Source organism: Salvelinus sp. IW2-2015, linkage group LG21 (genome assembly GCF_002910315.2).
Source record: "Salvelinus sp. IW2-2015 linkage group LG21, ASM291031v2, whole genome shotgun sequence".
In the NCBI taxonomy this organism is placed as follows: Eukaryota; Metazoa; Chordata; class Actinopteri; order Salmoniformes; family Salmonidae; genus Salvelinus; species Salvelinus sp. IW2-2015.
Genome location: NC_036861.1, coordinates 4237978 through 4265182, shown reverse-complemented (window position 1 = coordinate 4265182; position 27205 = coordinate 4237978). Strand labels below are relative to the sequence as shown.

Here is a 27205-nt window from a genome sequence, read left to right as displayed (position 1 = left end):
CCTTTAGTTAACTAGGCATTTCAGCATTGCAAACAAGACACTCTGGTTTGATGTTGGAGAAATATGTTAAGAATGCCTATTTATCTGTCTATTCTCCCTTGGAACTTTTATGCCTTTCTTTTGAGACGTTTTCAGTYCAACATTTTATTTTGATTGCAAGATGTTTTTCTCCAATCAACACACACAAAAATACAATAGACATTGGTGATTTATCAATGTAGTCATATTGAACATATTAGGCTGTTATTGACATTTAACTGATTATATAGCCTACTAACCAGATGTGTTAAAATGTTTAATTTGTATTGTAGGCTTATGATCTGGGATGCTAATATGTTCTGTTCCTCAGACTTTTAGCTGAGAAAAAAATTGGCCCAAGGCCAGAGCTATTGCGGACCCCTGCTGTACATAATTTAGTGGGGACAGGAGGGGGGCGGCAGATTTTTGTTTCGCCTAGGCTGGCAGTTCTTTGGCTTGTTTCGGGTTCACCATCTTTTTCAGGATTTTTGGACTTTAAAAACTTTATCAAAATKGATTGCCTTTTCTTATTCATTTTTGATTTGGCGTTCCCTCAGTTTCAAATTCATYAGGGAGACGACTAGCCTAARCTACGCGACGTGATTACGCAGGGACCGCTTCACTAGCTGACCACCACTGCCAAGACCTGTTTCGAGATTATGGGCCTGCCCGCCCCATAACCTATATATACAAATAAATGAGAGCAGGTCTGAAATCAGTGTGGAAGGATCACCGCGCGTTTACATTATGGTTTTTCTCGAATGCGGGATAAAGAACCAGGAAGCAACTTGATTTAACTCTGATCGCTTTATGTTTACAGTGCAAACTGAACAAATTGTATAAATAATGCCAGAGCCGGGAAAATCGGTGCCGGAACAAACAAGGTAAAATCTGAGAGATGCCGGATCCTGTTCTGGCAGCATCCGGTTCAAATTAAGCACTTGACTATTGGCAGGCATAAACTACAGACACAATTGCATTTTATTGATGGCAATTTGAAAGGGCAGATAAGTGAGGAGGTCCTGAGGCCCATTGTCATACYATTSATCAGCTGCCATGGAAATGGTTTCAGTTCTTCCATGGCCTGCATATTCACKAGACATGTTACCCATTGAGCATGTTTGGGATGCTCTGGATCGACAGCATTTTCCAGTTCCCACCAATATCCAGTAACTTCTCACAGCCATTGAAGAGTGRGACAACATTCCACRATCAACAGCCTGATCAACTCTATGCGAAGGAGATGCGTTGTGCTACACGAGGCAATTGGTCATACCAGATACTAACTGGTTTGCTGACTTTTGTTGTTGTGACCAACATATGCATATCTGTATTCCCAGTCATGTGAAAACCATAGATACTCAACTAGTYTAAAGAAGGCCAGTTGTATGGCTTATTTAATCAGAACAGTTTTCAGCTGTGCTATCATAATTGCAAAAGGGTTTTCTAATGATCAATTAGCCTATTAAAATGATAAACTTGGATTAGCTAACAACGTGCCATTGGAACAAAGGAGTGATGGTTGCTGATAATGGGCTTCTGTATGCCTATGTAGATATTCCATAAAATAAAAAAGCTGTTTCCAGCTACAAGTCATTTACAACATTAACTACACTATTTCTGATCAATTTGATGTTATTTTAAAATGGAAAAAATATATATTTTTGCTTTTCTTTCAAACAATGTCATTTCTAAGTGACCCCAAACGTTTGAACGGTAGTGTATATGGGGAAAGTTGCCGTTAACACCATGCCGTTGGTGTCATGACACTAGCCTGAGATTTAAAGATGAACTGCTGGTCAGTGGGGTCGGTCACTGAGGGAGCCCAAGGAAGAAGTACACAACAAAAACATGGTGTCAAAAAACTGTTTTATTCAATTACAGACTGCATCAACTACAGAGGACTCCTGGACATACAGGTCTTAGCAAGCTGCCGGTCCTATGACTCCTTGTGGCACAAGCAYGTGCAGTAACACAGGCTGGGTTCTTGCTACATCGACAAATCTCCTCGTAACTCCTTATCGGGTGTTCACCTGTAAGAAAGGGGAAMATCTTATTACCTTATAAGGACACAGTATAAGTGAAAGTAGGGGGGCTTTCAATTAGAGCAATTTATWTAGTGTTGTGTGTTTTTTCTGGTGCTGTGTTCCATACTAAAATGGGCATACAAGATAATGCAGGTTGAATGAGAAGGCAGATCTCCACTAGTGACACCAGAGGGTTGTCTGGTCTCTTACCACGTCGTCAATCTTGAGGATGCTGCGGACCGTCTCGGTGGCGAGGGTCAGAGCGCTGACAGACACCAGCAGAGGCTGCACCACCAGCTCCTCTAGAATGTTGGAGATACCGCCCTGGGAGAGGAATGGGGAGACGAGTCAATTTGCTATTCTACATGACAGATAATCGCATATCTGGTATGCAACTGCAGTAATGTAAATCTTAATGACAAACTGTCAAAATGGAGGTTCTGTATCGAGCTAGTGAATGGCTGGGCCACAAGAGACTACAGTCAATGAATAGGCAAATAAGTTTACTGCGAGCACACCAGGACAATGAGGTGTTGTCAAGGCGTGACTCTGGCCTCACGAGAGTCACATTTGTTCTAAATCTGAATGTTCAACATTGCATCTTGAGAACCAACTATGGCAGGGTGAAAATAAGCATAAAACCAAACAGAATCCAGGAGAGTGTTGCACCTTGCGGACATTGATCCCGGCAGTCTTCTCGCCYTGGGCGTGCCTATTGCGGAGCTCTGTGACAGTGGAAATGGGGTTGAGGCCGGCGTTCTCGGCCAGTGTAGATGGCACCACCTCMAGGGCGTCTGCGTAGGCCCTCACGCAGTATGCCTCCATGCCTGGCAGCGTGCGGGAGTACTCAGCCAGACGCAGGGCCAGCTCGATCTCAGGGGCGCCGCCACCGGCGATCAGAGCCCTGGGAGGGAGAAAMGGCATCAGTCAAGGGAAAGAGATAAAACAAACGACTTTTGCRCCATTCTGATGTTAAACTAACTAGTGAAAGCAAATATCAAATAAGACTGTAGTAGAGCTGGGCAATATGGACAAAAATCCATATTGCAATAAATTGACAATTAATATGCTAATGATAAATGTACAACAATATGTGAACTGCAGTTTGTATAAAAAACTAAAAGTTTAAACGTTGTAGCATTTTTGGTTTATCATCCCAGCTCTAGGCTATAGTGCTAACATATCCTACATTTTCAGATCAGTGCAGATTGCGTGAAGGATACGGGAYTGAGATGCACCCCACCGATATATAGAACCATTCAAAAGTTTAGACACCTACTCATTCAAGGGTTCATTTATTTTCGACATTGTAGAATACTGAAGACATCAAAACTATGAAATAACACATAKGGAATCATGTAGTAACCAAAATAGTGAATCAAATGGAAGCGTGTTGGGTCATTGTCCTGTTGAAAAACAAATGATAGTCCCACTAAGCCCAAACCAGATGGGATGTCGTAACGCTGCAGAATGCTGTGGTAGCCATGCTGGTGAAGTCTTCTAAATAAAATCMCTGAGTGTCACCAGCAAAGCACCCCCACACCACCTCCATGCTTCAGTGGGAACCACACATGCRGAGATCATCCGTTCACCTACTCTGCATCTCAAAGGCACAGCGGTTAAAACAAAAAACCTCAAATTTGGACTCATCAGACCAAAGGAYAGATTTCCACCGGTCTAATGCCCATTGCTCGTGTTTCTTGGTCCAAGTCTCTTCTTCTTATTGGTGTCCTTTAGTAGTGGTTTCTTTGCAGCAATTTGACCATGAAGTCCTGATTTACATAGTCTCCTCTGAACAGTTGATGTTCAGATGAGTCCGTTACTTGAACTCTGAAGCATTTATTTGAGCTGCAATCTGAGGTGCATTTAATTGCCGATTTGAGGCTGGTAACTATAATGAACTTATCCTCTGCAGCAGAGGTAACTCAGGGTCATCCTTTCCTGTGGCGGTACTCATGAGAGCCAGCTTCATCATAGCGCTTGATGGTTTTTGCGACTGCACTTGAAGAAACGTTCAAAGTTCTTAATTKTCTGCATTGACTGACCTTCATGTCTTAAAGTGATGGTGGACGGTCGTTTCTCTTTGCTTATTTGAGCTGTTCTTGCCATAATATGGACTTGGTCTTTTTTCTTCTGTATACCACCCCTACCTTGTCACAACACAACTGATTGGCTCAAACGCATTAAGAAGGAAAGAAATTCCACAAATTAACAAGGCACACCTGTTAATTGAAATGCATTCYAGGTGACTACCTCATGAAGCTGGTATAGAGAATCCCAAGAGTGCACAAAGCTGTCAAGGCAAAAGGGTGGCTACTTTGTTAAACAAAAAAACATATATTTTATATTGAGATTCACTTTCTTGGTTACTAGATGATTCCATATGTGTTATTTCATAGTTGATGTCTTCACTATTATTCTACTATGTAAAAAAAAAAWTKWAATTAAAGAACCCTTGAATGAGTCCAGACTTCTAAATGGTACTGTACATAAGTTACCCAAACAAGGAATTTAAAGACTGCATAGAAAATAGTTTATTGCAAATGACTGGTAAGCTGGTAGATACTTTGGTACCCCCCATTTCTTCTGTTATAAAAAGAGAACATTTTAGATCTGACAAAAATGGTTGATATCAAAACAGAAATATCAATGTTTGGTTTCAAGATCTATTGGGATCACAAGGTCTGTTAAGYTCTTTAAAAAGGACAAAGTACACATCCTTCACAGCCATTTTAGGTGTAGTTGCAGTCCTTCAGAGTATTATGTTCCTCTCAACAGGTCCAGAGCCAGGGGTGAAGCCCCTGACCCAGGTTGAAGAGAGGGTTGCTCTGTCCCCCGGAAATGGCCACTTGTGACACGGACAGCCACGAGTGGGCAAAGCTTAGAGGGACTTGTGCTTACTTATCTATGTAATTTATCTATGTAATTATTCCACATTATCACTGCATGCATCTACAGAGGCTATTGTTGCTCAGACAGCTGACCAGAGTGGCTGCAGTACCATACCTCTTCTTCACCAGACAGCGGATGACACACAGAGCGTCGTGGATGGARCGCTCCGCCTCCTCGATCACCAGCTTGTTGGATCCGCGCACCACGATGCTCACCGTCTTACCGGGGCTGGTGCAGCCTGTGATCTATGGAGAGGAACAGGCCAGAGAGAAACAGCATTAATTGACTTTCATTGGGAAATGGCGATCTTAGAACAAGCTTGTCTAAAACATTCAAAACGAAATTACAATTAACATTTACAGCAAAGACMTAACATTTTTCATTCATGGAGGTTGGAATACACATAGGCGACATGCAATGCCTAAAATCGTCACTGTTTTCAATGACCACTTAACACATTCCAAGGGTATTATCATTAGAGTCTGTTCTCGCATAGTTGTGATGGCAGCAAGAAAGCAGTCTTGTATCYAAGCCTGGGAGAGATTGCGCCAGATTGAGATTAGGTTAAGTGAATTAGCATACCTTGACCAGCTTGCCAGAGCCATCCAGGCTGACCTCCTCTGCCAGCTCGGCGGTGCCCATCATCTCGGGAAGGAACTGATCAATGTGGGCGATGGGCTTGGTGCCAATGGTCTGTAGGGGTGCAAGGTGGGGGGCAAAGTCAACTCAGATTCAACAGTCAGCCTTTGGCTGTAACAGAATATCATGAACTACAAAGTAAAGACCAATAATGTTATTGTTTTTAATACCTTGCAGATGAATTCAATGTCCTCCCTCTCGATCTCCTTGACCACCATGATCTTCATCTTGTTCAGGAAGTGRAGGGCCAAATCGCTCAGAGCATCTCTGAAAGAAGTACGGAACWATTTTTTTAACCATGTCATCCAGTGATCAAGATAGSWKGMMSWCMKGWSKKCMWSCTATGRGAAGAGTATAATGTACAGAGGAACCCATGTAACAGTCCTAATACTCGCCTTTCTGATTACACTCAAATACATTTCTAGACATTGTGAGAGCAATTGGACAAAGTGATTAGATGGCATTACGGTGATGATGTAACGTAATGCCATGACRGTGATAATGCACCAGGTGTTACCTRAGGATGGACTTCTGGATGAGCAGGACGTTRCAGCCCGCCTTCTTGATCTGTTTGACCAGGTTGAGGATGTAGGCGCGCTCCTCGCGCAGCACACGGTCCATCTGGGCGTAGTCCGACACTACTATCTGGTTGTCCATCTGGATTACGACATGAGGGACAAAAAAAATTATACGGAAACAGAATAAACAAAACAAKTGTAAGAAAATGTGAAGATTGAAATGTAACATAAAATACTAATCGTCCACCATAACGTCAGACATTGACAAACATGGAAGCCAATTTCACTGAGACAAACAGTCAGCGATTGTGATGGACTCACGTCAGTTTTCGGCGGGGACAAGCAGAACTGGATGAGGGCGATCTTGGCCTTCTCCACACGGGACACGCTGGAGTTGACCACCTTCTGGGTCAGCACCAGGCCATCCACCAGCTCACAGTCATCAATGGTCCCACTGCAGAGAAACACACAGAAGGTCATTAAGRGTAGAACATCTGTCTAAGGGCAGCAGTTTCTACCTGTCTGATTGCAAACAAAGGTTCTTGACCATAAGGCAAAATAAAATAAMAAATTAAACGCAATCATTTGCGTTGTCGATTAAGATCAGATAAATGTGTGTCCATCCATGCACAAGGATAAACACTCAAGTAGGACATCAGTATGGTTTTGTTGCTGATTACACAATTACATTTTTGTTGCGATAGCTTGTCAGAAGGTGACTGGCAGGGAAAGCAAAGTGGAGCCATTCTGCTAATTGACCGCCTGAGATTGATCTGGCACATCAGACATGTCCACGTCCCCACAGAGAGAGAACTGGGGAATGAAAATGTGCCTATCCAAACTGACTTTCAACTGTAGGAAGCTGTCAAAAGGTTTAGGAAAGGTATGGTATTACTACGACGCTGATCCTACATTAGTAGCCTACGGTCTACTGCTGGATCATGTTCATTACGCACCTAATGGCAGAAAAGGAACTGCAAAAGGGAGGRACTATCTGAACTTTTCTAATAAGATAAGCAAATCTTCCGTTGCAAAATGTTTCAACATTTCCTGTTGCGTGCCCTAATGAACATGACCCAGAAGTCAAAACGGCCAACCCTGTTTGTAATCCTAACATTTAAGTCCTTTTGCAGACGTTCTTATCCAGAACAATTTACAGTAGTGAGCACATAATCTGGACCCACCAGCCTTCCCCTCCCTCCTCACCCCAGCTTCTTGACAATGTGGATATCGTGTAGGTCCACGCCGGTGGCGGTGGCCGGGTCGATGACGCGCATCACGGCGTCCACGCTCATGGGCGCTAGCAAGCTGGAGTACTGYGACACCACCTTGGAGCACAGAGAGGTGGTGGCGCTGTTCAGCAGTGTCTCGCGGTCGCTCAGGAGCACCGGCTGGCTCATGCCCGTCAGCACCTCGACGCCCTTGTCCACCGCCTTCTGGAACGACTCAGAGATAGTGGTGGGGTGGATACCTGATGGATAAGCAGAGAACAGGCAGTTAGTATTAAAACTTTAGGACGCAGGGACTCAGAACAAATTCTGGTCTAGGAGTTTATTGTGTAATCCAGTAGTCAGCAAGCCTCGTCCTGGAGATCATCAACGATGCCATTGGTTCCACGTCACTTACCCTTCTGAAGCAACTTGCCGCATGCGTCAAGCAGGGCACCAGCAATCACCACCACAGAGGTTGTGCCGTCACCAGCCTCAATATCCTGTGCTTTGGACAGYTCCACCATCTGAAAGACAAACAGGCAAAACACAGCGTCAAACTCCTGATATTGGTGATCTCTTAAAAGGGACAGAAGCTAGAGAGGAAAGTCCCCAAAAGATGCCTTTCAGAAATAACCTTTAAGAAATGCTGAATTATAGCTCAAATGACAGTCCCTTGCCGGATGTTCAAATCAAACTTTATTGGTCACATACTTAGATGTTATTGCGGGTGTAGCGAAATGCTTGTATTCCATCGCCAACAGTGCAGTAGTATCTAACAATTCACACAAATCTAAAAGTAAAAGAATGGAATGAATATATATATAAATATTAGGACGAGCAATGTCGGGGTGGCATTGACTAAAACACAGAATAGAAAACATACGAAATGAGTAAAGCAGTATGTAAACATTAGTGACTARTGCGCTGCAGTATTTTCTCTCCTGTGTGTCATTTCACAAACACCTGTATGTGACCAAAACAAATKTGATTATTAAAGTGGCTAGTGATTCCATGTCTACAGTGCATTCGAGAAGTATTCAGACTAGTGATGCACTGATATGACATTTTCCGCCTGATACTCAATATTTTCTATGACATTTTTTTTTTTTAAGTACTTAATTTTAGCGCCCTTTAATTAGTCCTATTTAGTACAGTTACACACACGGGCGGACGCAGCGGTCTTACACGGAACCCAAACCGCTGCGCGCGTGTGCCATCGTGCATACATTTATTTTGTCCCCCTACACACAAACGCAGGTTAAAATATCAAAACAAACTCTGAACCAATGACATTCATTTGGGAACAGGTCGAAAAGCATTAAACATGTATGGCAATTTGCTAGTTAGCTTGCACTTGCTAACTAAATTTGTCCTATTTAGCTAGCTTGCTGTTGCTAGCTAATTTGTCCTGGGATATAAACATTGAGTTGTTATTTTACCTGAAATGCACAAGGTCCTCTACTCGACAATTAATCCACACATAAAACGGTCAACAGAATCTTTCTAGTCATCTCTCCTTCCAGGCTTTTCATCTTTGATACTTATGGTGATTGGCATCTACACTTTCATAGTATTACCACGACAACCGGCAAAACAGTTTGTCTTTCATTCACCCACGTGGGTATAACCAATGAGGAGAGGCACGATGGGTACCTGCTTCTATAAACCAATGAGATGGGAGAGGCAGGACTTGCAGCGCGATCTGCGTCAAAAAGGAATGAGTCTATTTTAGCCCTTGGCAACAAGACACTCGTTGGCGAGCGCGAGCAGTGTGGGTGCAATAATTGAATAACAAATACTTATTACATTTATTTTGCAACGCTAGCGCACGGCGATGCGGGCGGTGTAGTCAGGGATATAAAACGGCACTGCATCCAGGCTGTATCACATCCGGCCTGATTGGGAGTCCCATAGGCGCGCACAATTGGCCCAGCGTCGTCCGGGTTTGGCAGTCGTAATTAAGAATTTGTTCTTAACTGACTTCGCAGTAAATAAAAGGTCACACACTCAAAAAGTTATTTTGTTGGCATTACTAGGTCCCCATTACCAATAAAACATTCAAACCTATTTTTCACTTATTACTGTTTGTTGTTCAGTGTTCGTTCATTCTCAACCAGGATTTCTACGGAACTCGTTTGGGTCTATGCGTGTCAAACAAGATACTATTTTAACGTGTCAAATAACACTAATTGACAGTCAAATAAGCTTGTTGACCAATCAGGACCTAAATATGACTGCCAGTCACAATTTAAAGCGTACATTGTTTATGTAGTATGTAACAGTTATTACACTATCACTCGTAATTCATCGTACACGATTCATGATGCTGATGCTGGTGAAGTTGTTCGCGCACTACAGTGGTGGTCATAAAAAAAGCTAGCTAGCTCATGGATGCAAACAATGTTCTTCCCAAAAAATAGCAAAACGACATTGTTTCAGTCGCTATAGTATGCTAGAATCGATTGAATTCGTTGTGACATATGAATTACGAGTGATAGTGTAATCAAATGTGTAATCAAATGTGTGTAATAACTACATAAAATATAATGTAGCTAGCTAACTATAGCGACTGAAACAATGTCGTTTTGCTATGCTAGGTGTATCTAAAATGACCCTAATTTCTAAGACAAGTTTTTAAATTTTATTAATGGTGATCGGACCCATCTATGTGAAACTAGCCACAATAAGGATTCGCAACAAGTGTACTTTGTGGTTAGCCTTCAAAATAAAAGTTTGTCATAATTTTATTTGCACCACTGTCAAATCCAAGATGGTAGCCAATCAGTCTGTCCGTTTGTATGTCTGATCCTTGAGAGGAGTTAAGAGTTGTTTCAATGACCCTGATCCCGTTTACAGAAGCAAATCATTTATGTGAAGGTGGATGCTGTATATAACTATTATTTTTAGATCTGTCTCTATTTTACAAAATTGACTACAAAGATTTCGGATTGAGAAGGCCTTTATTTTTTCTCTACACCTTTCTGGAGTTGGAGCTCGCCGAGTCAGGAGCGTCCGTCTGCACGCAAGGCCTGCTACGCGAGCACAGGTGCACACTGAAGGCTAGGAGCGGAGAAGCGGCTATTGGATTGGAAAACCTAACRCACTGTGGGAAAATCTACGTTGTTCTACACAACGTCTACGGGTCATTGCACACCTGTGCCGAAATACCTCTAAAACCGGCATTGTATCGGTTACTGTGCCTGCTCTTTACTCAATGCCATCCTGGATTAAGTAGGCTGAATGAATTAACGTTGCCTTATGCCCTACAATTTGCAAACACTCCGAGACCATGTCAATACCACCAGGAACTCGGTCTCTCTGCAATTACATTTGTACCCCTCTCAAACGCAACTGGACCTACACTTGATGGCATACTTCCAAAATGAATTACTTTTTTTCTGTGTCGAAAGACTCAGTTCATTTTATTGACTGACAATGGTGCTGGCTCCAAGTCCTCACACATCGGGCAACAGATATATTGTTATGCTTTTATTGTTGATCTCCGGTAATGTGCGACCAAACCCTGGGCCGGTAGATACCATGCAATTTCTACCGACTCATGATTTAAAAAAAAAACAGAGCAGGTTTTGGCCTCTTGCATGTTAATGTCAGAAGTCCAAAAATAGACATGATTAGAATATGGGCCAAAACGACAAAATGCAGACGCAATGGTTTCATCAGAAACTTGGCCGAAGAAATCTGTGTGAAATAACTTGATTTCTATCAATGGGTACATGGTTTTTAGAACGATCGGATGAGTAAAGGAGGGATTGCAATTTATGTGAAATCTGAGTTTAACACCTCTGAAATTCCCCTCGATTACCAAAGCCAAACATTTTGAATTGCTTGCGGTTAAAGTKACCTTATATAAGGACACCCACATCACTGTAGTTGGCTGTGACAGACCGCCCTCGGCGTCGAGGGACGCTCTTAACTCTTGATGTCCTGTACAAGCTAAATGACTCTGTATGCAATCTTTCAGGAGATTTGAACTGGGACATGCTTACATCTGTATCAGACTCTTAGAAGAACTGTGTGACTCAATCTCGCTCTATTAATTATATGTGCCTACAAGACCGAATCCCAGAGCACCTAACAAATCAATGCTATTGGACATTCTTCTAACGAATACMCCTCACAAATGCACATCGACTGGGATTTCTGTAATGATGTCAGTGATCACTGTGCAATTGCTTGTGTTAGAAAAAAAGACCAAAGCCAAACCCGTTATATTTTTAAAAKACATTTTAGACAGTTTGATGAGCAAGTGGTCTTACATGATCTGTATCATACTGTCAATATTAAGTCTGATTCCCGATGTTGACACTGCCTGGAACTATTTTTATATGAAATTTGTGTCGATTTGTGATAAGCATGCCCCTGTGAAGACATTAAGAATCAGTGGAAGGGACAATCCCTGGTGTTCAGATAACTTGGCAGAATTAATTAGAAAGAGAAATCTCTTGGGCTCAAGCTAGACATACAAATGCTCCTGTTGACTGGRCCTCCTKCAGAGCGCTAAGAAACAAATGCACAGGATTGATCAGGAAGTTCAAATCAGATTACTATTTAAATGCAGTCACAGAGAACCTTAACAACCCTACCGAGTTCTAGAAGTGAATCAAATCAGTGTCAGGTTCTAATGGATCCTCTGGCCTTCCTGACCATTTAATGATGGATTCTGATGAAGTGGATAAAGCCGATAGTTTATTTTTAACAAGCACTTCATATCTGCTGGTTCAGTTTTTGATAATGGTGTGGCCCAGGCCTCAAATGTAAGCTCTGTTACAGTCAACTATGATATAGGCCCTCGTGAACCATTTTAACTTTGAGCCTGTTTCTTATACAGGAGGTCTATAAAGCACTAAAAGGTTATAGACACAAAAGTCTGCAGGTCCAGACAACCTGAATCCCTACCTCTTAAAAGATAGCAGCTGGTATTATTACTGAACCTGTGGCTCACATTTTCAACTTGTCTCTTGACCAATTCCATACCCAGCATTTGGAAATCAGCTTAAGTTCTCCCACTGTGGATATCCATCAGATGCTAATAACTATCGTCCTCTCTCTAAAATCCCTATCCTGGCCAAAGTCTATGAATCCCTAGTGAACTCAGTTAAATTTCTTAATTGAAAAGAACATACTGAGCGGGGTTCCGTCTGGCTTTAGATCGGGGCACAGCACCACAACTGCAGCTATGGCAGTGGCAAATGACATCATTAATGCACTAGATAAAAAGCAACATTGCGCTGCTCTGTWTGATAATAATCCACAAAGGCCTTCGATTCAGTTGACTATGATTTGTTACTAGTGGGACTCAAACATCAGTCTCAGTGAAGGGGCAGTAAATTGGTTTAGGAACCATCTTTGACAGAACACAATGGGAATATACTGACAATCACGAGTCTAGCTTTCTGGATATTAATAGAGGTGTGCCCCAGGGTTCCATTTTAGCTCCTGTGTTCTCAATTTTTATTAATGATTTAGGAAATGGGATGCAACCAGCAAAGTTATATCTGTATGCAGATGATAGTCACACACTACCGTTCAAAAGTTTGGGGTCACTCGGAAATGTCCTTGTTTTTGAAAGTGAAACAATTTATTTTGTCCATTAAAATAACATCATATTGATCAGAAATAGTGTAGACATTGTTAATGACTATTGTAGCTGGAAACGGCAGATATAGATAGTCCATAAAAATATATGAGTACAGAGGCCCATTATCAGCAACCATCACTCCGGTGTTCCAATGGCACGTTGTGTTAGCTAATCCAAGTTTAGAATTTWWWWAAAAGRGKCTAATTGATCATTAGATAACCCTTTTGCAATTATGTTAGCACAGCTGAAAACGGTTGTGCTGAATAAAGAAGCAATAAAACTGGCCTTCTTTAGACTAGTTGAGYATCTGGAGCGTTAGCATTTGTTTTGTTTTTTGAAGGAAAACCGAATTCCACTATTGTGCCTAATCCTTGTGGCTAGCTTCACAACACGACCGGTCTGGTCGAGCCTCACTAGCCAGATGAAGCTAGCTGGCTGCTTATAACGTTAGCTTTGGGCAACAGGGTTAAGTAGCTGGCTAGCTATTTTCAATTAATTGAAGTTCAGTTTCAATAGGCGAACAACAAGTGGCAACCTAGCTAATACTTACAAGGATTTCTAAATCATTGCTAAGAATAAATGAAAATTACTGCAGTTCCTAATGGTCATTGTTTTCAGGCTGGTTGTATGGGTGCTAGCTAGGTACCAAGCTAAAGCTAGCTACCCCAGAAGTTGCGGTCGAACAAATGATGCTTTATTACCAACGTGGTATTGTAAACATCGTTTGTGGCCGGTGTTTGCAGACCTTTTTTGTACAGCTTTGACAGTGCTACTGTATATTTTTTGACACGCAAAGACCCAAATGGCGTTCCATGGTATGCATGTTGTGAAGCTATTACTGTGTAACTCCGGTAGGGCAACATCTGAAAAATAGCGACACGACAAAACGCTTGATTGTCAAGGGCAATGAATTCCATTATCTAGGCTTTAAGGGATTTCGCCTTTGAGTTGTTTCGCTGAAATGTTCTTCCTCTTTCAAATGACTGCGCAACTTGTTGACTGCTCGATCCACACAGCAGACATTGTGGGCTAGTTTAGGAATGCTGTGTTGTATGTATAGTGCAAAATTTTACGTGGCGTCATTACGTCATATAGGTATGCACGACAGCTTTGACATCGGTTTTGCACATCGGCGTTACACTAGATATAGGCCGATACCAATGTTGGCATTTAACTAATATCGTCCGATTCAGATATGTTCACTGATATCGTGCATCCAWAATTCAGACCCYTTGAGCTTCTCCACAATTTGATACATTTTAACCTAAGTAGTTTCCCCCCATCAATCTACACACAATACCCCATAATTACAAAGCAAAAACATTAGAAATTGTTGCAAATGTATTACAAATAAACTGAAATATGACATTTACATAAGTATTCAGACCATTTTACTCAGTCGTTTGTTGAAGCATCTTTGGCAGTGATTACAGCATCGAGTATGACGCTACAAGCTTAGAACACCTGTATTTGGGAAGTTTCTCCCATTCTTTTCTGCAGATCCTCTCAAGCTCTGTCATCTTGGATGGGGAGCGTTGCGGCACAGCCATTTTCAGGTCTCTCCAGAGACTTTCATTCGGGTTCAAGTCCGGGCTCTGGCTGGGCCACTCAAGGACATTGAGACTTGTCCCGAAGCCACTCCTGCGTTGTCTTGGCTGTGTGCTTAGGGTCGTTGTCCTGTTGGAAGGTGAACCTTCTCTCCAGTCGGAGGTCCTGAGCAGGTTTTCATCAAGGATCTCTGTACATCTTTGCCCCCCAGTCCCTGCCACTGAAAAACATGCCCATAGCATTATGCTGCCACCACAATGCCTCACCATAAGGGTGGTGCCAGGTTTCCTCTAGACGTGACACTTGGCATTCAGGCCAAAAGAGTTCAAGCTTGGTTTCATCAGACCAGAGAAACTTGTTTCCTAATGGTGCGAGTCTTTAGGTGCCTTTTGGACAACTCTAAGCGGGCCGCCATGTCCCTTTTACTGAGGAGTGGCTTCCGTMTGGCCACTACCATAGTGGCTWGCGGSTTCCGTSTGGCCTGATTGGTGGAGTRCKSCAGAGACGGTTGTCCTTCTGGGAGGTTCTCCCATCTYCAGAGAGGAACTATAGAGCTCTGCCAGAGTGACCATTGGGTTCTTGGTCACCTCCCTGACCTTCTCCCCCGATTGTGCAGTTTGGCCAGGCAGCCAGCTCTAGGAAGAGTCTGGGTGGTGCCAAACTTCTTCCATTTAAGAATGATTAAGGTCACTGTGTTCTTGGGAACCTTCAATGCAGCAGAATTTTTGTTGGTACCTTTCCCCATATCTGTGCCGACACAATCCTGTCTCGGAGCTCTAACGACAATTCCTTCGACCTCATGGCTTGGTTTTTGCTTGGACATGCACTGTCAACTGTGGGACCTTATATAGACAGGTATATGCTTTTCCAAATCATGTACAATGAATGTAATTTACAACAGGTGGACTCCAAGTTGTAGAAACATCTCATGGATGATCAATGGAAACAGGATGCACCTGAAATTAATTGTGAGTATCATAGAAAAGGGTCTGAATAAGGTATATTTATTTTTAATACATTTGCAAACATTTCTAAAAACCTGTTTTCGCTTTGTCATTATGGGGTATTGTGTGTAGACTGCTGAAAACAAATTTAATACATTTTAGAATAAGGCTGTAACATAAAATGTGGAAAAAGTCAAAGGGTCTGAATACTTTCTGAAGGCACTGTATGTATATAGGGCAGCATCTAAGGTGCAGGGTTGAGTAACTGGCTGGTAGCCAGCTAGAGCAGTAACTTAAAATGTTTTGACAAAGAGGCCCAACAATTGTACAGGACAGCGCAGAAACTTGGGAACATATCCCCAGCTCCTTTCTCTCAAACCTTACCATCTTGGCTGCAGGATGCAGCACCTGCATCTGTTTCAGGATGGTGGCCCCGTCGTTGGTGATGGTCACGTCACCCTTCCCATCCTGAATCTGTCAGAATCAATTCCTCTTTTAGTTACAGACAAAATGACCAAACCTTGAGATGGTTTTGAGAAGTTGATGTAAATGATTACATTTAATTACCATTTTGTCCATGCCCTTAGGGCCAAGGCTGGTTCTGATGCATTCAGCGACAGCTGTCAACCCCAAAAAAGTGTTACTTTCACAAAGAAGACCTACCCATCTAACAGTAGGATACCTTTTATAGACAATGTTTACTGCTTGACTACTGAGGCAGACAGGAAGACCCCAAACTACTCTATTGGTTAAAGAGCACATASATGAATGTTCATTTCGTCAATTCTTGGTCCCAACAAATCTAAGCCACTGATGGCTAGTTAGCTAGTGTACTATTGCTAATCACAATAGTGTTTGGGACTGCATGAAGGGGTGTAAAGAATACTAATTTGCTCTGTAACAGATTATTGTGGAGTCATGCTAGTTAGCTAACTGGGTACCAACTTGTGGCTAACGGTTACACTGCCCATACTGAGCCAGCAGTAGCATCCATTCATTARCAAAGGGAGTGTCGCAGCAGCTGATGCTATGGCAACTCACTGTGGCAAACAACCGTTAGGGCCAGGGTCAGTTATTCGTCCAACAATGCAATACGAATGCTGTATTTGTAGTTTACCTTTTCCTGCRGAGATGTTACTGAACCGAATCTGTGCTGGCTTGTCACGGTCTACATATGCCCCTCGTCCTTTGTTTTTCATCCCACCACTTGGCATCTTTGGTGCAGCCATTGCTTATTTTCGTCGGAATATTTTACTAAAATACTTCTGATGGGGACAGCTGTACCCCAAAACACAGAAACGGCTGCTCGACTTCAGATGGGTTGAGATTCGGATTTGTCTCCCGCTCTGACTAGAACCTTCCAAAGCCACCGGTTTCGACTCTTGTAGAAAAAGGACCCTCCTGTCAACTTCGAAGGCGCCTTGATATGACGTTTTAGATGTCTAACAATTTGCCTTGCGGTTTTATATGTTGGGATGAGAYAAGGCTAGTAGGTCTCTGTGTGCATCAAACTAGCTTTTACTTGTACATTTTAAATAATGAATATGTATATACAGTCAGATAAAGGTATTGGTAGTGATATTGTATACAATTCAAGGGACCTGTGGTGTTGATCAAAATGATAATATCCACCCTCATCAATATATTAATCTATCTGATTCGACTACTTGTGTCTACTTCTGATGAAGTCATGTTCCTGTAACATTTGCTGCATGCTGAGAAACCAAATGACTGAACCACAGAGTTTCTGAACCATATTTGACTGAACTGTGTTCTTGCTCTACATAGACATTTGATTATCGTRCAAATACTGTAATTAATTTGCCATTCAAGGTAGGTTATATGAGTAGGTTYGTAAGCTTGTGCTTATTTGTGTTCTCAGATAAAGCTAACTAGCTAGCTTAAGAACCTACATAGGCTAGCAGCACATCATAACATCAAATGCATMAACATCCACACAGGGCTGCGAGTGTGACCTAGTGCTAGCCATGTGTACACAGGACTCAGAGCAAGCAGCCATTTCCAGTATTGTACAGTAGTACACATGAGATTTTACTTCTGAGTTATTAACAGAGATTATAGCCCCCATATCTATCTTTGCAATGCAAAGTGTGCTTGCTTCAGCTACCAATGATTGTAACCTCACCCTACAGTGTGTGATATGTTATTAGCATTGTGATGTATATTATATTACTCTTAGATAACCTACAGTAGTACTGATTCTACTGCACTCTGTCAGCTAACTCGTTGTAGTAGGTTTGCCAGACATATGTGTACTTTCATCTTTCTTACTGATCTCATTCATCTATGATCTCTGTCCATTTTACAGCTGTAAAATCAATAGTGAAGAAACTGCTGGAAGCTGTGCCCGCTGTGTCCTGAGGTTCTGCTGCTTGGGGGTGCAGTCAGCCTACCGCCAGTCTTATGAGGTCAGTGCTTTTGCTGCATTTGATTGTCTTTGCACTTAAAGCAGGGACAGACATACAGACATTTCAGAGATTCAAGTGCAAAGACAGTTAGGTAGCTCCAAAATTCTTCTTTGTAGGTAGTCTCGGCTTAAGGCTTTGCGTGAAAGCCTGTGGCAGACGCTACTTTGTAGGTAACCTAGGTATTTTCCTTTAGAATAATTGTGCCCATGATCTAACTTGCTGTCATATATTGGGTGAACTCCACTGCTGGCAAACATTTTCATATATTTTTTTGATGCTGAATAATGTTTTTCTGTTTGTCATGCTCAGGATACAGCAAAGGAGCTTTGTGCTTTCATCAGTGATTCAGAGAATAACGAATCCCAAGATGCAGCCGTGCTGGAGCAGCACACAGAAGACCCCCCTAGTAAAAAAATCAAGATGGATGCCGCGTAGACGGACGTCCAATCAAAAGGCGACTCTGCCGTGGTTCGCACGGTGATGGAGGAAGGCGACGCCAAGCCAGCGGACTCGGACCTGTGTGCGGTGTGCCTGGGAGTTCTACAGGAGTTCTGTGATGAAGCCTATGCCATAAAGGTGTGTTTGGTCACTATTAATTCTATTGCATTCGGAGCCACTGTTGTTTTACATGATACCTATGACTAAGTATGTCTTTAGGTGCGTCTCAAATGACACCCTGGTCAAAAGTAGTGCACTATATAGAGAATAGGGTACCATTTAGGACACAACCTTGAAGATTAAAATGAAAAGACCTTTGTACCTGCCTAGTGATCAAATACCCCATCATCATCGTCAATCAATGCTCCAGTCTACCAGAATCTGCCTCAAATACCACAGCTTGAGGCCTAGGAGGACAGAACCAACAATGGAATTTGGGGGGATTCATGACACTGTTTTTGTGTATGTGTGCAGATATCGGATGTGGTGAAGGCCAAAAACTACCAGTTTGACACGATGGTACTGTCTGTCTCCCTGCCGGCCCAGCTGTCTGTCAGAGAGGTCAGTGGTTACATTGTAGGCCTTGGCTGATAACTGATGTCACGCAATTGTGTACCTATCAGCTTTTTTWAAAATTATTATTTCACCTTTATTTAACCAGGTAGGCCAGTTGAGAACAAGTTCTCATTTACAACTGCGACCTGGCCAAGATAGAGCAAAGCAGTGCGACAAAAACAACAACACAGAGTTACACATAAACAAATGTACAGTCAATAACACAATAKAAAAATCTATGTACAGTGTGTGCAAATGTAGAAGAGTAGGGAGGTAAGGCAATAAATAGGCCATAGAGGCGAAATAATTACAATTTCGCATTAACATTGGAGTGATAGATGTGCAGATGATGATGTGCAAGTAGAGATACTGGGGTGCAAAAGAGCAGGAGGATAAATAACAATATGAGGTAGTAGGGTGTGCTATTTACAGATTGGCTGCGTACAGGTACAGTGATCGGTGAACTCCAGCTTCAGTGATTTTTTTCAATTCGTCCAGTCATTGGCAGCAGAGAACTGGAAGGAAAGGCGGCCAAAGGAAGTGTTGGCTTACAGTATATTCAAATGGTTTGTCTCAAAACAACTTCCATTCAATAGAAAAGTATGATTATTTCAACCTCAGTTGATTCTGTCATAGCCACACGGTCAGTATAGCCTGGACCACAGTCGTTCTATTCAGTGTGATGTGTGGCAGTGCGAGACTACAATACAGTCAATAATGCAGTATCTTGTCCCTGGGTTGGTCATTAGAGGGCGTAGTTACCTCATAGTTAGTGGTACTGCTTCTGTCTGGTAAAGAGACTAGAGTAGACTAAAGTGCAATCGCGAAAGCCATTGTTTCTACAGATGTGGCATTCCCATTAGGGTGTGCATGACGGATGCTTGTAAACAGACAGGATGTTACTCAGGACGTTTCTGAACATGTACCCTCGTCTCTCTCTGCAACACCCCTACAGCACTCTTGTTGGCTGCATATAAAGAAGGAAGTGAGGTAAGTTCGCTTCACCCGAGTGGCGTCCATCTATCTAGCCTAATTTCTCTCCGTTAAATAAATCATTTTAATCCCAAAGTATCATCACATCACTACAACACATTGAAATATTACAGTGTTCCATACTATATTATGAACACACATCTTTCACGTGACCTTTTATAACATGTCATGTCTTAACCCATAAGAGTCTAAGCCGGGGGAGGGGAGGGCGGGGTTCCACTAAGCTATATGGCATTGTTTTAAGAAGGTCGTACCAAGGATCATTTAGCTATTTGATTTTGAATTTTAAAGACCCCTTGAAGTATCCCAACAATATATTAACACATTTTTTGAATTAAAAATGTTATTTGGCCTTACTGCTATTAGCCCATACAAACGCATTGAATAACAGATTCACTACATGGAACAACAGATAGTCCCCCCCAAAAAATGTAATGGAAGTTTGTTCTGAAGTCTGTCCAGTATCTGAGAGAGATAAGAAAGGTCAGGCAACATTTATTTGTTTTGTTATTTTTGGCACTAAACAGTCTCCATATGCACTACCGTTCAAAAGTTTGGTGTCACTTAGAAATGTCCTTGTTTTTGAAAGAAAAACAATTTTTTTGCCCATTTAAGATAACATCAACTTGATCAGAAATACAATGTAGACATTGTTAATGTTGTAAATGACTATTGTAGCTGGAAATGGCWGATTTTTTATGGAATATCTACATGGGCGTACAGAGGCCCATTATCAGCAACCTTCACTCCTGTGTTCCAATGGCACGTTGTGTCCGCTAATCCAAGTTGATCATTTTAAAAGGCTAATTGATCATTAGAAAACCCTTTTGCGAATATGTTAGCAGAGCTGAAAACTGTTGTTCTGATTAAAGAAGCAATAAAACTGGCCTTTTTTAGACTAGTTGAGTATCTGGAGAATCAGCATTTGTGGGTTTGATTACAGGCTCAAAATGGCCAGAAACAAAGGACTTTCTTCTGAAACTCGTCAGTCTATTCTTGTTCTGAGAAATGAAGGCTATTCCATGCGAGAAATTTCCAAGAAACATGACGATCTCGTACAGCGCTGTGTACTACTCCGTTCACAGAACAGCGCAAACTGGCACTAACCAGAATAGAAAGAGGAGTGGGAGGCCCCGGTGCACAACTGAGCAAGAGGACAAGTCCATTAGAGTGTCTAGTTTGAGAAACAGACGCCTCACAAGTCCTCAACTGGCAGCTTCATTAAATAGTACCCGCAAAACACCAGTCTCAACGTCAACAGTAAAGAGGCGACTCCAGGATGCTGGCCTTCTAGGCAGAGTTCCTCTGTMCAGTGTCTGTATTCTTTTGCCCATCTTAGTCTTTTATTTTTATTGGCCAGTCTGAGATATGGCGTTTTCTTTGCAACTCTGCCTTCTGACCAATTTGATGTTATTTTAATGGACAAAAAAATGTGCAAGGACATTTCTAAGTGACCCCAAACTTTTGAACGGTAGTGTTTACTTCCATTCATTTTTTTCAAATTGTACAGGGGACCTTCAGACAAGTCTTGTGAGGCCTGTGGACATCCTAGAGCAAAACAACCGACATGTACGTGTTCGTGAGTCTCGCCCATATTAGTGTGTAACTCCAACTGTTCGGACGCTACAGACAGAAGTTGCTGTAACGACTTCAGACGAGTCCCAAGACRCTTGTGGGGGGGGTCGTAGAGAAAAACGGAGAACACCATCGTGTTCGTGAGAGTCTCATCTTTCCATAGAGTAATAMACCGTTCAGACWATTTTGTGAGAAGACCTAAGTCTCATGGTGTGACAAACACAGCTCTAGTTCTGTCACCTTTCACCGCAGAAGCGGTGGATCGAGACGCATCCAATGCTACAAAAAAACTCTCTAGATGAAACTGACTTTTATGGGGATGTTTGTATTATGCTAATTAGATTTCCRCGAGGGCGCAGATATCTACCTTAGGGGTTTTTAATACTTGAATTACGTTGAATTTGTTACCAAACAGGGAGAAGTCTATATGCCTCGATAAGGATGATGTCATCCAGGTGAAGGAGGCCTTCAAGTGGACCATGCAGGGTCTRATGTCCAAAGAGCTTGGTGGCGTACCTGTGGTTACCAAGGTCAGTGACCAGTGACCCGGAAGTAGCCATCCAGTAGCCTCACATGCTGATGGGTCGGACACCACTGTTGAAAAATACTTGTCATACAGTTACTGTACAAGGCACTACTTGTATCTATAGCAATAACCTGTAATGAGCTAGCCTGGTTCCAGATCTGTTTGTGGCCTTGTCAAGTCAATTGCTATCATTGACAAAAAAAACATGACCGGGAGTTGACATGGCGGCACAAACAGACCTGCACTCAGGCTAGTAATGTGAGAAGTGTTCTCTTAGTAAATTTACCCTGGTAAAATGAAGGAAAATAGATCAAATGTAAGTGACAAAATTCTATTCATTCTTGAAAAGTATTTTTATTCTTGATTGCTTTATTTTTTTTTGTTTATTCCCATTTTATTTTCCTCTTTATCCCACAGATCAGTCGACAAACTGAACAGTTTGAGGTGGGCGTGGGGTTCACACRTCCAGAGTCGGACTCAGACTGCCACTTCCTGTAAGTCCTCCAAGCACACTCCTCCTCAGGGTATAGACAAGATGAATAGATTGACTAGACAGCCAGATGGATGGATGGATGTGCGGAAGGACTGATTGACTGACAGATTGATGGATAGATTTTATAGGTGCAAAGGCATGGAGTACTAGCAAAATACATGTAATATTGAATGTAATGTATCATTTTTATAAAACTACTTTCTACTTCTCTGCTTTATTCTTGCAATCAGGGCTGGCATCTGTTCAGACTGCTTCAGACCAACTAAGAACAAACAGGTGAGTGAAAAAGCCAATTGGAGCCATGTCACGTGACATTTGAACAAAATGGGTCGTTGGTATAAATGGTTTTGATAAGTTCCATAAATGTTTTTGTCCAATTGCATTTTTGTTACCAATGGCGACATGCTGCTCATTCTTTGTCGTTCCATGTCTCTCGGTGTTACTGTCCTTTCTCTGATCTCTAGTAGATCTCTCACAACAGAATGTCTTCACTAAAATGGCCGTGGTCAAAGGCCTCGAGAAGGTTTCCGATGAGAAGTTTCTAAAGTAGGTGGTCATGTTATTCTCGCTTTTTTTCTTCTTCTTCTGTTTCTCTGTCTTCACTCTTTTGAGAAAACGGACAATCTAACTGCATGTATTGCTTCATGATATTTATTTTCTCTCTCTAGAAAGTTCCCCTGTCCCCCTACACAGCCAGCGAGGAAATGCATCGCTCAAGAGGTCCAGTGTCTTCACGTTTCTGTATTTGTGGCGGGTAAGGTTGTTTACGACATCCCTTTTGGATGATTTGAACCAAAGGAGGGCTTTGAGATTATCAAGAGTGGGGTCATTTCACTTCGGGAATGTATTCAGTTGGGGGCGAATCCTAACATCCTCTTAGTTAAGTCAAATTTTCACTTAGTCCTCCGTTGACTTAAGGAAAAGTTAGGATTAACCCTTCATGCCTTGGGATTTTACAGTTATTTACAATCCAATATTGAAGAGTTGTTTTAAGGGTTTGAATTGACTCCTTTATGTTTGTCCCTGTGTTTTTAGGGAGGTACAACAAGTTCTCCCGCACCCTGCCCCAGACCCCCTGGGTGATTGACGGAGAGGATGGAGTCCTCGGTGGAGGAGCTAATCGCCGCACCCCTCTCGTCTTTCCGGGCTGAGGGTGAGCGTATACTGGGTGGTGTTCAGAAGAGCACACTGTAGCAATGGGAAACAAAAATCTGTGTTCTTATTGGATGAGTTCAGGTAGAACCTCCTCGTTTCGCTCTGTTTCTAAATGTTTTATCCCTACTGAACCTCAGGCTCTACACATTATTACCTTGGGATAGACAGACCATAGAGATAGATAGAGGGCCCAAAAGCCTGTTTTAGCATGGGCAGCACCATTGAGGACTTTCACAATTTTGAAGTAGTCAACTGGGTGAGACTTCCTATGGGTTAATGAAGAATCATATGATTCCATCCAGGTCATCAGGAGGAATCAGCCAATGAWTTATACTCGTGAGCAAACATGCCATAAGTTCAGGTGGCAGGAAATCGGCAACCTTGGCTTCATACCTGTTCAAACACACTGCAGGTAGCAGTATGCACCCTTTCGGTTCTTTTGTCAATTCATAGAAGTAGTAGAAGAAGAAAATGTACTAATTCAAAAGAGATTGCCTAAATGGCGCTGCCCATGCTCTCACACATGCCATAATGGGGCAGATGCAATGATCCAATGTCTATCTAAGTCAATGAGAAAGACAAATCCAAAAGAATACACTGGTGAATGAGTCTGGTATTTCAAGTAATGTCTTTCTCCTCTTTTCCCCTCTGGTCTTTGCAGGGTTTAATTTCTCCTCCTCAGGAAGGGAGGACGTGGATGTGCGTACGCTTGGAAATGGTCAGACACACAACATACATGTATGTTTACACATCCCCAGCCCTTGTTTCCGTCAATGTGAGGTGTAAGGAGGTGTCTCTATCCCCATTCGCAGGTCGTCCGTTTGCACTGGAGCTGCTAAATCCTCACAGAGCCAGGTTCAATAAGGCAGAGGTCCGACAGCTGCAGGAGGTACACACACACAGCGTCTCTGCAGGGTCACACACACAGGAATTGACCAAAGCATATCTTTTCTTCTCACAGACCATCAACCAGTCCTCAGACAAAATCAGAGTACGAGATCTACAGATTGTAAGCAGGTGAGCAACGCAGTAGAGAAATGTGTCTCACTTCTGTCCAGAGACCTAAGAATGATGCTGACAGGTCATACTCTGTGTGTGTGTGTGTAGAGATGCTATGGGCCACATGAAGGAGGGTGAGGAGGACAAGACCAAGTCGTACACCGCCCTCATATGGACCCAGAAAGCTATCGACAAAGACGACATCACGTTCTTAGAGGAAACCAAGGTGAGTGTTCAATGCTATCTTTAAATGGCATTATTTTCAAAAATAATATAAAATCACAGTGGTTAAACATCTTGGTTGTAGTTTATTTTATGGTATGTGTGTTATAATCTTTGGTTTGCTCATTCAGTGTAAACAGTACCTTAAAATAAAGTTCTGCCTACCTACGTTATGTGTTGATAATCTTTGGCTTGGTCATATAGGAGTTGAAGCTAGCTCAGAAGACGCCACTAAGAGTGTTGCATCGCAGGCCGCTGGCCGTCAGGGAGCGCGTCATCCACACCATGAGTACATGCTTCCTGGACACGCATCACTTCCACCTGAAGCTGCGCACGCAGGCAGGGACCTATCCTTTATACAGAGAGAAGCAAAATAGTGAGATACACGAATAGTCATACACAAACCCAMACACAAAGGGAGATATTAAGGTTGAGAGACATTCACAGTGATATACTTCTACACACACACAATAACAAATTAATAAATTTTCTTTTTTTATCATGAACGACTCACCCAATGTCAGTACCTTAACTGTTCCCAGTTACATCAAGGAGTTTGTCCACGGAGACTTTGGTCGCACCAAGCCCAATCTGTGTGATCTGCTGAAGACTGAGACTGATATCCTAGAGCTGGACRTTGATGTGGGTATTTTTTTTTAAAGTTGACAAATGTATCTACCTTTTTGTGGGATATTAAAAGAAGACACTGTGCACAGTGATTATTGTATAAAAAATAGCGAGACAGTTCTAAAGTTCATTCATATTTAAAGGGATAGTTAAGCATATTTCGATATTTGTTTCCTTACCTTGAAATCAGTCCTGTGCTTTCAAGCTAAGGAAACAAATATAGAAAATTGCTGGACTATGATTGAACATGCAGGTGAATCAAAAGGATTCTGATGAGTTTAGTCTTTCTCTCACTGTGCGTTCCGCAGTCTGTAGATGTGGACTGGCCACCCTCCATCCCAGAGTGAGCCTCGTCTCACTGATGCTGTTGAGGATGCCAAAAGGAGCCCTAGTTCTTTCTGATGGGCCATACCTCCACCTATTGGGCTCCGTTCCACTAATCTCTAGATGATATGGAGTGTCAATATATTTGTTTGGTTTTTCTTTCAATACAGATGATTTTGAAATGACTGAATCTGTACAGCACGTGCGCTGAGCTGAGGCCTTGAACTGATCTTAGATATACATGTCTTTGAGAGCCATAGCAGGGACTGGGTGTGAATGGCACCGCTGACAGAAAGAACTACAATCCAAGTTAATTGCACTCACCTGGTGTCCCAAGTCTGAATTAGTCTCCTATTAGGAGAGGATGAAAACCAGAAGTGTTTCGGCCCTCCAGGACAGACATTGAACAGCCCTTTTATAGAGCATAGCGGTAGTATATGGTCAGTATTTTGTGTGTATTTCCCTCAATTGACTTACAGAGGTTTTTGTTCAGCCTTAAAATAAATTGTTTACCTATGGATTGTCCCATAGGCAAAATGCTATACTTTTTTTTGTATGAATGAAAATATTTGAATGTGATGTCTCCCATCAGCGTAATGCTCCCCTATTGTACATCCCATCAAAATAAAGGTCTGGGACATGTTCAATTGTGCACACAATGGAAACATTTTTGGAACGGAAAACCAAAACATTTTGTTTCATATTGGACAAGTCCAGGTATGGTGCTTTTCCATTTTGACTTACCCCCACACCAATGTGTCGCCAGTGTTTTATGTTAAAGGGAAACGTGAGGATTTTGGCAATCTACTTCCCTGGAGTCACAGGAACTCATGGCTACCATTTGTATGTCTCTGCGTGCAGTTTGAAGGGAGTTGCTAACCATTGCTACCGCAATTGCTAACTAGCGTTAGCGCAATGACTGGAGGTCTATGGGTAGCAGATAGCGCAATGACAAGGTCTGGGTAACGCTAGTTAGCATTTTCTCGTGAAACTACCTCTAGCTTCCTTCATATTGGACAGAGAAATTGTCTCCACAAGTTCATGTGACTMTGGGAAAGTAGATAAAGGGTCTCATTGCCAAAATCCTGATGTATCTCTTTAATGTAAGCTGTAGTGTGTTGTCCATCAGGTGTGTGACACTAAAGACTTGTGGCGAGCAGAATCACAAACCTCTGCATCATTCAAGACTGTTGCTTTTTGAGGTGTAAAAGTTCAGAGTTAACCATTTATGTAAATCCAAACTTAAAAAGTACCCAGTGCCTTGGCTCCAAGTCAGAGCAGGTCCGTCGGAGCAATGGCCCAGTGAGACACGGGTGTCAGCCCACGTAGATGGAAAATTTGATTTACCCCAGTGTTTTACCCAAAAACATATCAGTGGAAATGCGCCAGTAGTTTCTTCCTCCCGGTTTTATTTTATTTGGTTCCTAATGAACATAACCCTGGATGAGACCCTTGCTGAACATTGTTTAGGGT

The 27205-nt window shown here is 42.3% G+C and overlaps 2 protein-coding genes and 1 non-coding gene across 3 annotated transcripts; 1 reads left to right on the top strand and 2 right to left on the bottom strand.

The window, feature by feature from the left end:
• Positions 1–1870: 1870 nt before the first annotated feature.
• Positions 1871–16828, bottom strand: LOC111982433 (T-complex protein 1 subunit delta). The gene is made up of 13 exons (XM_024014001.2): positions 16514–16828; positions 15964–16016; positions 15781–15870; positions 7721–7829; positions 7301–7565; positions 6416–6548; positions 6094–6233; positions 5747–5843; positions 5520–5630; positions 5052–5182; positions 2715–2949; positions 2256–2369; positions 1871–2051 (listed from the first exon to the last, which is right to left on the bottom strand). The coding sequence occupies exons 1-13, from the start codon at positions 16623–16625 to the stop codon at positions 2037–2039; spliced, it is 1605 nt and encodes a 534-aa protein (XP_023869769.1). The 5' UTR covers positions 16626–16828; the 3' UTR covers positions 1871–2036.
• Positions 4806–4923, bottom strand: LOC111982488 (small nucleolar RNA SNORA26). Its single transcript, XR_002879762.1, has one exon. It is a non-coding gene; the product is annotated as a small nucleolar RNA SNORA26 (small nucleolar RNA).
• A 258-nt stretch (positions 16829–17086) lies between the features above and the next one.
• LOC111982432 (tRNA pseudouridine synthase Pus10-like) lies at positions 17087–26379 on the top strand. Its single transcript, XM_070433778.1, is given in 19 exon segments — positions 17087–17094; positions 17726–17825; positions 18135–18401; positions 18738–18824; positions 19774–19808; positions 21802–21916; positions 22330–22406; positions 22636–22681; positions 22887–22951; positions 23074–23159; positions 23441–23495; positions 23497–23558; positions 24222–24278; positions 24373–24449; positions 24522–24577; positions 24668–24785; positions 24986–25128; positions 25324–25423; positions 25717–26379. Coding segments are annotated over 19 exon segments (1593 nt in total). The 3' UTR covers positions 25756–26379.
• The last annotated feature ends 826 nt before the right edge of the window (positions 26380–27205 follow it).